This window comes from Eriocheir sinensis, chromosome 14 (genome assembly GCF_024679095.1).
Source record: "Eriocheir sinensis breed Jianghai 21 chromosome 14, ASM2467909v1, whole genome shotgun sequence".
NCBI lineage: Eukaryota > Metazoa > Arthropoda > Malacostraca > Decapoda > Varunidae > Eriocheir > Eriocheir sinensis.
Window position 1 is genome coordinate 8,072,226 of NC_066522.1, and position 12,505 is coordinate 8,084,730.

The 12,505-nt window shown below is 40.3% G+C and overlaps 1 protein-coding gene across 8 annotated transcripts in view; it reads right to left on the minus strand.

The window, feature by feature from the left end:
• LOC126998409 (choline-phosphate cytidylyltransferase B-like) overlaps positions 1 to 12,161 on the minus strand; it is a 33,307-nt gene extending 21,146 nt beyond the window's left edge. For 2 of the 8 annotated variants that reach the window (XM_050860057.1, XM_050860055.1), the window contains exons 1-2: positions 11,752 to 11,842; positions 5,012 to 5,139 (exon numbers count right to left, since the gene is read on the minus strand). In XM_050860057.1, coding sequence (XP_050716014.1) covers positions 5,012 to 5,139; positions 11,752 to 11,827 — 204 coding nt within the window. In that variant the 5' untranslated portion in view covers positions 11,828 to 11,842. Of the gene's footprint in view, positions 1 to 198; positions 286 to 5,011; positions 5,140 to 11,751; positions 11,843 to 12,022 lie in introns of those variants that run through there. The other 6 variants (XM_050860056.1, XM_050860058.1, XM_050860061.1 and 3 more) reach the window with 6 other exon arrangements.
• Positions 12,162 to 12,505: the final 344 nt, after the last annotated feature.

The following is a 12,505-nucleotide window of genomic DNA, read 5'->3' on the forward strand; positions in this document are numbered from 1 at the left end:
ATATTGAAAATGTGGGGAAAAGCCTTTGTCCTGCAGTGGACTAGTAATAGTTGAAGATGATGAAATTCTTATATGAAAAGGTCTCAAGCTTTTCAAGTAATATGATTCAAACTGCAGGTCAAACTATGTATCCTTGGCTTATTTCTCTATAATAGTATATGGTGGAAACAATAAGTTTGCTATACTAAACTTTCTTACTTTAGATGTTTCTGGTTTGTAAATGAGGTGAGACAGGAGTGCAGGCCAGACTCATCTGTAACTGAACTGCTGCTGACTAACAGGACATGAGATAAGCTTTACCACACCATAGTCAAAAGTCCACCACACCACCACCTACTTCACCACCAATGTAAGGAAGTGTCAAGGTCTCTCTTTACACATAATATATACATTTATATATATATATATATATATATATATATATATATATATATATATATATATATATATATATATATATATATATATATATATATATATATATATATATATATATATATATATATATATATATATATATATATATATATATATATATATATATATATATATATATATATATATATATATATATATATATATATATATATATATATATATATATATATATATATATATATATATATATATATATATATATATATATATATATATATATATATATATATATATATATATATATATATATATATATATATATATATATATATATATATATATATATATATATATATATATATATATATATATATATATATATATATATATATGCACACACACGCAAACTGTATGTGAATGTACTCACTGGGGGTCATATAAATGTCAAAATAGACTTCAGTCTTACAACAATCAAATCCTCCCCCACAGGATGTACCTCATTAAACTTCACCCTCCAAATACGTGCCTTTGCCTATCTGTACAAGACTGTAAAAATAACTCGTGCAGGATCAGCAGGGAAATCTTATCAGTCTCACGCCACCAGACTTCTTAATCTCTGCGTACCTACACACTGTTAAAAGATGTCACTAACCTCCTCCCTTATCTGGAGTGGTGTCTCAAAGATTACACAACTTTTTCAGATCAACATGTAAACAATGACTGACAAGCAGACATGTGTATATCATAGTGAATAATTTTTGGCAATGTTTGTCACATTACAAAAACTGTTCTAAGAATCAGAAACTTTACAAGAAGAAGGGAAAGAAGGGGAGCACTATCATTCATTCAAATCATTTAATTTTGCATGAAAATATTGTAGAAAAGAAAGCAGTGCTCTCCTTGCTTTATTTCTTGCAAATCAAAGCCATTCTGCTGCAAACCTGGCAGCCCTAATTTCCTCTCATCCTCTTCTTATATGATGCAAATGCTACCAGTGATTTGTGACTATTCTAAAGACTTAACTAACCCCCATGTTGCAACTATGTCAGTTTTGTGTTTTGGCAAAAAAATATTTAAAAATGGTGATGCTTTATAACACAGAAGTATTACATTTAAGATTAAATTGTGCTTACTAAGGCCAAGTCCTGCCCACAAAAACTAGATGAGATAACATAGATAGGCTGTATCTATACAGTCTGTCTTTGTGATCTTATCCAGTCACAGACAGACCATATCTATATGGTCTGTATCTCTATCTGTGTGATCTCATCTAGTCTTTGTGGGCAGGGTTTGGCCTTAGTAAACACAACTTACCTGGAATGTAGGACTGTTTCTGGTTTCCATCTGTTACACTCTTTACCACAAATTCCTTAATATATAATCAATTTTTAGAGTGTCCTTAAAACTACTAAGGTTCTTCAAAATAAGAAAAAGAAAAATTATGCTGCACTTGACTTATTTCATCGTATTCTTGATGGTTGATGGTTTGAGAACAACTGGTTCATAAGGTTGAAAATCCAACCATCACAGTATTTTCTGAAATCAAGCCAGCAGTGCACCAAAAGCATCAAAGAATATCCCCCAAGGCAAAATTTCCTCATCCAACATCACTAAATTGGCAAAAATCGGTTTATTTTACACACAATATTCATTTGAAACACTTAAAAAATGTTGAATGCATTTTCTCAAAATGTGGGTTTTTCAAATTAAAAGTTTGAAAACTTAAACTATTAGACCTAAGACACTGATTGAGGTTTTGTTTGGAAGAACATTGAATATAAACTATTTCAACCTAAAATAATCTCCCTACCTTAGCTTCAAAGTTATGGGTCTCTGAGTACAAAAAATACTGCTAAAACCAGGGTCCAGATTCACAAAGTGTTAGTGCGTAGTTTTGGGCCTCAACAACAAAATTGTGATTCACAAAGCTCCGTGGTAAATAACTACCAACTATTTGATGACGTTACATGTTAGCGTGCAGATTCAGAAAGATTTTCCGTCGTGCTGTGTGACACTAAATTTGTTGTTAAATAACTACTGCCTCGGAGGTGTAGTAAATGCTAACGATATTATCATATTTACATATAAATGCTTATAAATCATGTTTTTCAACTTGAAATATAACTTTGCATGTAGGAGAAGCCCATTTCTTAATAAAATGATGAAATATACACACTTTGAGAGGCATATGAGAAGTGTTGGCGGTATGGCAACACCAACGCCCAGGGCACTGCCAGACCTCCCTCCTCCTTCAATTCTTCCTTCCTCTCTCTTTCTTCATTTTCCTACATCCTCATCCATTCATTCATCAATCTCTATATTTGTCCCTTCGTGGAGGGACCATGGACCTTTGTCGGGTGATAGCGCATGAATTGGGCTGCATATATGGCAAGACAGTCTTAACTTTCCCTTGTTCCTTCCTTCCGTCCTTCGTTCCTGTCTGCCTCGATATCTGTCCCATACTTTTCTTTGCTTTCTTTCTGCCTCAATCTCCTCTTTATCTTCTTTTTCTTCCCCTAAAGTATAGCATCAAAACTTGATATAAGATATTTTTTATATATTTAATCTGTTTCATGTTCTTTCCAATGGGCTGGAAAGGTAGTTCTAAAAATTACTTTTCATTTTACAGTACTGGGGCATGCTTATGAACAGCAGTTACCTTGACGTAAATGTGAAGCAAACAACAACAAAAAGTTCATAGATTACGATTTAGTACAGTTAACTTAAAAAAATTAGAACCATTAATTTCAACATAAATGTCTTTATCACGTAGCTGTAAAAAGCGGGAATAAAGTAAATATGGTCTTAGAAACGTTATAAATAGCCATTGTCTTATTATGATGGAAAAAGAGAACGGGTTTTTTGAATCGGCAGCTGGAGGAGGCGGCCTTACGATTGCCTGACAGTTCTGTAAACTTGCTTGTGATTCACTGCGAGGCCGATGACGTCATCAACCAATCAGCGGCCTAGCTGCTTCTAACTACACTGTAAGGTTTCCTTCGTGAATCTGAAGTTAACGTCGGTCGCTAAATCAATAGTGTAGTTAATGAGCATCTTTGTGAATCCGGGCCCAGGCTTGCTAGGGTCATTGACATTTAGGTCATAGCATCAAAACTTGATATACCAGATATTTTTATATATTTAATCTGTTTCATGTTCTTTCTGATGGGAACTCAACCAACATTGTACGTCTAATAGTCCTGGAAAAGTAGTTCTAAAAAATACTTTTCATTTTACAGTTCTGGGGTGGATTCTAAAACAGGTGGCAGCATCTAATCTTGAATCAATATTTGTGTATTTTATGAATCCCAAACCCATAAGAAACAATATCTTCAAGTAAATATGATAATAATACACCTTTCAGCTGAGTTGCTTGTACACTACAAGTACAAGATAAATGATACATGCCCTGTGCCCTTATATTTTACAGCTCTCCAGTAAGAGCACCACACAACAACTGTTCGTGTCACTTGTCAGTCTAAGAGTGAAAACACAATATGTAAGCTCCATCTCAACCATGTACATAGAATAAATCTTATTGAGAAGCTATTTACCATGCAGTGCTCATGAATGAAGTTAATGTCATGTAGCTATTTCCTGAGCAGATCAGGAAATAAGTCTATGTCTTGTTCTTGTTATGGTACAGTAGTTAAACATTTACAGGAGCACAGAAATTTATGCAAAAAAGATAATGAGAGGAAATATAATGAAATGTGTCACTCTGCTGTGTCTACATCCCACACTGCTTGAGGCCTTGTGACAGGTCATTACATGCAACTCAGCTGAAAAGTGCTTATGATTTGTGAATAATGAAGGTTCTTCAAGAGCTACTTCAAAGATGACAAGTGAGTACCCACAGAGTATCCTGCACATCTGAGTTAAGGCAACACAAGATTTACAGCTGAGATATAGTGCCTGAAAAAAAGGTCTGTGTATTGGGGGTTGAGCCTAAGATCCAATGCTCTAGCTGGGCCAAGAGTTAAGGCATCAGAAAACAGTTAAGGCAATGAGCAAGTCTTAACTTTTACAGCACTTTTGAATATCCACCCCTAAAACTTTATGTAGGTAATGACTGTAAGCTCTTTTATTATACAACCATACACATGATTACTGAATGAATAAATATCATAAGCTTATTGACACTACACATCAGTATGCACTACAAATCACTAGTTATCATCATCATCATCATTAGTGACCCTTTTTTCCTATAGCAACAGGGTGGAAATCACGAGGTCATGTAACTTTACAAATCAGCTGTCAGGGCAAAAATGGTCGATAAGGAGCAGACCCCCAGCCTCATCCATTTTGCTCACCTCTTATGACACAGTGGAATAAAGAGGCAAGAACTGAGTCCCTCTGTCTCAGGTATGGTACCAATTAAAATATTCTAGGTTCTACTGTCATCTGTAGAGGCTGAAGCACTCACATGTTCCTTTAATGCCTAAACTGTGTGTCTCTCCAAAATTAACAATTGGCATGTAAAGAAAAATTCACATAATCCCAACAAATTACCCTTGTAACAAGTGCTTTCAATCTACATTATGGAAAAAAATGCTTTGTATTATCAGTACATTATCATCTACAGAATTAACCTCTTCTACATCTCAATATAAAAGATGTTCTACAATACCGGTTTCTTCAGCGGCGGAGCAATCTGTGAGGCGTGGGGGTGCTCCTTCATGGGTTTGACTGAGGGAAGTAAGGACTCCGCATGGCTCCTCTTTCTGCCAACACTGATTGCCTCATGGTGTGTCTCACCTGAAGGAAAATGATGATCACTAACAGTACAGAAAGAAACTAAGGCTAATGAAAAGAACTAGATTCAATATGTATACCATACACAGAAGAAATATTTTAGATGGAGTACAATGATGGCGTAATATGATGTCTACATTAGCGTACAGTGGAGTAGAAAGACTTCAACACTGATGTATTATTGGGGTTATTTAGCCCCTTTACTCCGATGACACCAGAGTCTGACGGTGTCACCGTATGGAAAGGGTTAGTCCTCTTCTAAACCTCTTAATCCTCTTCGAAACCTCTTAAGAGAGAATGGAAGAGGGTTAAGAGGAATTTAGAGGAGGATTGAGAGGTTTAGAAGAATTAATCGTCTTCCATTTCCTCTTGACCCTTTCCATACTGTGATGCCAACGTCTACGTCAAGGATGGAAAGGGTTAAAACCACACATTGGTGAACACATTGTATCATAGGGGTAAAGGCTTACCAATAGAATCCATGGGATTTACATATGATCTACATAGATCCTGTTGCCCACATCCATATTCACCTGGGTTAAGATTCATTTTAGAACCGTGCCAGTATCTCATTACCTACCTTATGAAACATCAGTAGCTCTTCATATATCTTTTCCACAAACCTTCAACAGTCATGGAAATGCTTTCAAAATCCAATTCAAGGACTTTTTTACTCTTGAAAAGAGGGAATAATGTTTATGAAAGCGCGTCGCTTCTTCTGGTGCTGGCTGCGGCGACGGCGGTGCCGCTGCCGACGCAAAATAGCTCATAGAGGGTTTTGTTAGGTTAGGAAAGGTTAGGTTAGATTATATTCATGCTCCATGTTAAAATTCGCGGTATTTGCACAAAAAATAACAGGTTTGCTCTGGCGACGGCCGCAGCGGCGGTGCAGCCGGTGTTGCGAGAAATAACTCCTCACAGAAATAAGTCGCATATACATGTGGGGGTCGAGGGGGGCGCAGCCCCCTGTTACCAGGTCATAAAGTTCGGTCTGGATCTGGATAATAATGCGCAGGACACCTGTATGGTGCATAACACGCATGTTTGTTGGTTGTTGGGGGGACGGGGGAGCCGAGTGTGCACGGGAGGGAAGTGAATCAAGTGTAATTGTTAGTGTTGGTGCATAGACTTCACAACTAGTTGACGGGAAATCTCTTCAGTCTTGGCGGCGCTATTGGCCGATTGTTATGGCGACTTTCACTGCGTTCTTACTCCGAATTTAAGTGGAAACAGGACGAAATCTTCAAGTTTTAGTGCATACAAGCAGGCAGGAGTGTCTCTAGAGTGATTTGGTCGAGGATTCAAGGTAACTTATATAAAATAGCACCATGCGTGCACTTTGAAAACGTTGTGTAAAAAATGGCAAATTTGCGTAACTTTAGGTTGAAATCTTTACGTAAAATGAATGATAACTGTAGGATAGTGAAGTCCACAGTTTTCACGTGTTAGACAAGAAAAAGAAAAATATTAGGTGTTTACATAGCAACTCAGCTCAGCTCAGCTCCTGGCCTAAAACTCGCCTTAGGCACGCAGTCAGCTGGGCACTTCCTCTGTAAAGGATTATCGCTGTCCTGCCTCTGTTACTCTCCAAGTAAGGACCTACAGTTATTCATCGCTCTGTACCCTTCCTTCCACAACTACGCGGTGCAGAACTTCATGGTGAGCAACAGGTTGGCCAGCGCCTGCATTTGCTGAAGCTCCGGGTTCTCTCCCTCGGGACGCAAGGCCGACCTGGACGGGCCAAGGCAGAGGAGAAGGAGGACACGAGGTGATCTTCTCTTTGTTGCCCCAGGCTGCCGTCGGACCCTGACGGACCGACCGACCGACGATCGAGTTGCTCGCGCCGCGGTCGGCAACTCGCCGGCTACCTGGCCAGGAAGGTCCAGGCCAACTCTGTGGCTCAGTGCTGCAAGCAGGAGCTTGCCCAGCAGGAGGAGATGAAGATTACGTGGAGCTCGAGAGGACCGCCGCCCTGTTGATGTTCCTGGTCCCTGGGGAAACTGTCGGCAGGGGAGGCTGGAGGCGGGGGGCGGTCTGGGCGCGGCCTCTCCCAATGGCCCCAATGGCCCTTTTCTGGATGTCGCTGTGGGACTCCCTGATGTGCAGGGAGGACAAAGGAGCGCAGGTTGAGGTTCCTCTCCCTTGCCATGCGCCACAGGGACGGGTTCAGGCACCTCCTGGTTGGTGGCGGGCCTCAGACCCGACCTTGCAGGGGTACAGGTGCCAGGAGGGCACAACCTGGCCAACACCATCTTGCCAAGACATCAGCAGGTCCCTCTTCAACTGTTTCTCTCCTCTTTCGTGACCAGGACACTGAAAGAAAAGAACAAAGAACAAGGCCTTGAAGCAGCCGACCAGGAAGAAAGAGAGCAGGATCGAGGAGGAGGGCAGAAGGACGGGCGAGAAACAGGGCGTACAAGTCCCAGGAAACTGACCGGCCCCCAAAAGTCAGGCCAAAAGGCTAAAGTGATTGTTCAGGGAGGCCAGAGAGCCGACAAGGCGTAGGCTTGACAATAGTGACATCGAATTCAACCAAAATAAGTTGTGATTGTATATAAAAAATTAATATTTTGCTTTTGTTGAGTAAAATTAAGATGTTTCTGCATGCTTTCCTCAAGTATTAAGTTTCTAATGTGAAAATTAAGTGATTTATTAGATGTTAAAACACCTAAAAAAATTGCACTAAATAAAAAAAAAATAAGTAGCTATTTCGGGCAAAAACTTATAAGATATGCTAAATATTGCTATTGATTCTGAAAATATAAGTGATTATCTCTGCATTTGGTGATGTTTGTGCATCTAGCGTAAAATCTGAGGATTTTATAGCCTTTTTAAGTTTTGTTATACTTATATAAAAAACAATTAATCGGGGATTTGAATTAAGCTAGCTGCTTTGGTTTTGAAAATATTTAAATTTTAATTTTTGAATCGGCCCCCCCCCTGCGAATTTGGCTTGCCCGTTTCCCGTCAAGAGATTGTGAAGTCTATGGTTGGTGTGTTGTGGTGACAAGTGAGTATGTATTTGTTTTCTGAATGAGTCTATTGTATCACAGTCTAAAATCTGTTGAGGGAGGCTGTTCCAGTCACATATGGTGTGTGGAAAGTATGAGTGCTTGTATGCGTCAGTGTTAGTATGATATGTTTGGTATTTATGGATGTGTGAGTTACGAGTACGTTGACTGTTTGCCTTGTGTAGGTATGTTTGTGGGTCAATGTCAATGTGAGTGTTTGTGATCTTGTACATAAGTGTAAATCTGTGTGCTTGTCTGCGTATGTGAAGAGGGTCCATGTTTATCTGTTGTTTGATCCGTGTTGTGATTCCAGGCGTTCGAGTGTAATTGTTTGTAATGAACCTTGCTGCCTTGGTGTTGATTTGTTCTAACCTATCAATGTTTCTGTGTGTGTAAGGATCCCACACCGTGGAGCAGTATTTCAGTGTTGGTTTCACAAGTGTGTCATAAGCTATGTGTTTAATGTCAGGTGTGCAGTTATGTAAATTCCTCCTCAGGAACCCCAGCGTTCTGTTGGCTGTGGCACTGATATGGTCTATATGGGATGTTTCAGTTGGAGTAGCACACACACCAGCAGCTGGAGGCCAGAAAGAGGCAGGCGGCATGGTACGCTGCCGCCACCGACTACCAGCCGCTCGACGCCTCCCAGCAGCAGCCCAGGGCGGACGGCGTGCTGCTGCAGCGCGTCAGGCTGGGTTTCTGCGCCAGGGAGGAGCTGTACGATGGCTTCCAGGGGCAGGAGTGCGACCACTGCAGAAGAAACAGCTGCCACCCTCTGCTGCACTACCTCCTGTCCTGCCCGGCCACCGCAGCCCTCAGAACAGTCGCCAGCACTCGCCCAGCCTGCAGGTGGCGTCCTCCTTAGCAGACGCGAGGCCAGGGCGGCCCATCTCATCCGCCACACGCCCAGGGAGGTGATGCTGCGGGTGCTCAGGGCGGCACCCCCGCCCCGCTAACCTGACCTGCCCGCAACACGCTCACCACCACAGGAAGAAGTCTGTGAGCAGCACAGTGCCCACACTGACACTCTGATTCCCTCACCGGCGGGCTGGTGCCCGCTTTGCATATGATATTGTATGTTTCTTTTTTTTTCTTTTTATCATGTAATGTATGCAATTTATGTGCAATAAACCTTTAACTAACTACTGCGTCCTTGCGTGCCCCGTACCATATCCAAGGATGCGCATACTGCGTTCTGCCTTGCTTTGGCCAAGATACGAGTTATTTTATCTCTATATTTATGCTTACATCTCAAAATTATCAATTAATTTATGTTTCTTTATGTGCAATATTTAATTCTGCATGTTTTCACATACAATGTGATGATTATGTTGAGTTTATGGCTGAAAGCTTGTTATATTCCGTAGTAACATTTGAAATTTGGCGTGTGCGGCGATCCCGGATATGGCCCATAGCGGTGTTTTCCCCTGGCCGTAGTGAAGGGGTCAAATATGATCCCCCACTCTAAACCCTCTGCAAGCTATCTTGAGGCGGCGGCGGCACCGTTGCCACGGCCAACACCAGAGGAGGTGACGTGCTTTCATAAACATTATCCCTTATTTTCAACAGTAAAATAAAAGACCTTGAATTGGATTTTGAAAGCGTTTCTATGACAGTTGAAAGTTTGTAGAAAAGATATATGAAGACATAGTGATGTTTCATAAAGTAGATAATGAGATACTGGCACGGTACTAAAAGGAATCTTTACCTTCACCTGTTTTGTGTTTGTCATATCTGCTCTTAAAAGCTACTACTGTAGATGTAGCATTAACTATGTTTTCTGGGAGTGAGTTCCATGTATATACAAAAAGGTACTATGTGAAAGTATATACCGTACAACGGGGTAATTTGGGACATTCGGGGTAATTTGGGACAAATTATGTAATTTAATTACCGAGTTAATATGATTTTCTAAACTCCTTAAAACCTTTACTTTAGGACCTGTAGAGGTAGGATACAAAATTCCCAAAATTTTTTCTTTAATAAAAATTTTGACAAAATTTAAATGTCCTTCCACAGGCTGCCCTTTAAATCATGACCTTTAATCCCACCCTCTGCATGAAGGAAACACTTCAGTTCTTTTACACTACTTCTAATATAGCTGCACACCTGAAACTTTGAGGCCAGAATCCTTGTCCTATGAGGTAAGTTTGCAGATAATGTTTTATGGATCTGAGCCAATAATTTTTGCTAGAAATACCGCACATTAGACACGGGGTAATTTGGGACGGGATTACGTAAAAGCGTTTTTCTTAGATTTTTAGTATATTTTGAATGTGAACTCTACAGTAACACAACTTTTATGCTTAATCCAATGTTATATGATTCCTACAGCCATAGAACTTTCATTCCAGGCCAAGATGCCTAGGCATTACACACCAGTACTCTGACAACACTGCCGGTACCAGTATTCCTGAAGCTTCAATAGTGCCAGTGACACCAGAGATTGAGCTAAAAACACTAGAAGAGACTGAAATACCAGTAGAAGATGCATTGTCATTTAGTGAGGGAGACTTTGTTGTAGTTCGCTTTGGTAGTCTGAGCTCAAAAAATCCACCCTATTTTGTTTGTAAAATTATCCAGTTTGATGAAGAAAAGAAACAGTTCACAGGTGATTACTTGAGAAAAACTCAGCAACACAAGGTAGTTCAAGGCTTTGTAGCCTTCAAGTATCCAGAAAACAAAGATATATATGAAGCCCATTCTGATGACATTGTGCTTAAATTAGAGAAACCAGTGATTAACAAAGGCATTCATTCATTTAAAAACTGCTTTGGCAAACTGCTGATGCATTAATTTGTGTGTGTGTGTGTGTGTGTGTGTGTGTGTGTGTGTGTGTGGTATGTATTTTTCTCTAAACATGTGATATATATTAATTTGGTCTGTGAAAAGATGATTTGTATTATGTTTTTTCCGTTATACAGGTACCCGTCCAGAATTACCCCAAAGTAAGGGGTAATTCGGGACAGGCATTAAAAAATTGAAAAAAAATATAGAAAATATTCCTTTCATTTTGAAAAGTTTTGCCAGGTTAGCTAGCCCTATAATCTGTAATCCAAAGGAATAAAATGTTTATTTTCACATAATTTGTTCATTCATTTTCTCAAAATTACCAAAATGTCCCAAATAACCCCGTTGTACGGTAGCATTTGTGTTTTGTTGCAACTGATTGTATATTTGTTTGGAGTGGCTACTTTGTGTTGTGCTCGTAGTTTGGAAAAGTGAGTGTTTATCAAAGTTTTTAATGTCACTCATTATTTTGAGAACTTCCATCAAGTCCCCTCTCTCTCTCTCTCTCTTCCATCTTCAAGCTTGGGAATATCAAAGTCTTCTTAGCAGCTCTTCATATGAAAAGTTCTGAAGTGATGGGAAAATCATAGTGGCTCTTCTTTGAACTTTTTCTATTCTATTGATGTTGACTCTACTGTGGGGGCTCCACACTGGCATAGCGTATTCTAGGTGGGGACATATGTATGTTCTGCACACACTAGCGAAATCTTCCTCAATCCAGTGCTTGAGAGCACGTTTGAGTAGGCCTAACATGCTATTTGCTTTTGATATTTTTTCATTGAGATGACATTTTCCCCCATGACCATCCACGTACAGTCCGGAGTCAGGGGTCGTCGCGGCGGGTGGGGGTGACGCGGCGGCCCCTGACACGTAAGCACCGAGGCGATCATCAGCAAACATTCCACAGCAATCAAGCCCTGCACCGCTAATCAGGGCACGATAAACACCGTAAATGATAACATATGTCCTCCATTCAGACCTAATTTCTAAGCTCTTTAAAGTAAACTACATTCTTATGCGTTTATCTGTGAAGGTTACATTAGTATCCGTTCGTATTAAAAGGCAGAAAAACCATTAAAACTGACCAGCACTGTTCGTCCCCGCAGCCGCCATAACAACCTGTGCACGCTGCCTGGCCCGTCCTGGCGCGGGTACGGCACGTCTACATTTAACGCTTTACGCCACCTTGGCGCCGCAGTATGGTCCAGTACCTTCTTACTTTTACTTCCCCAATTTTTATCTAGTATATTTCATCATTAGTTCCATGTTTTAGTCCACTGGTGGCCGATTTATTTTAGCCACGAAATTGACTCAGAGCGGGGTGGGGGGGGCGGGGTGTGTGCCATCACAGCTGTCTGCCTCGGAGGGTTACGTAACGGTGCCTGGGAGGAGGGGGGCGCCTTGGGTTGATTATCTATACGAGTCCTGTTATATAACGAATTTTATTTTGATCCAGTGACACTCAAGTACAAGTGCGTCACTAGATTTACTTTTTTAGGAAATTAATTATAACATCGGAACTCCTTGCCTCTTTTCTCTTGATTATTTTGCTTCGATTTGTCCATCTA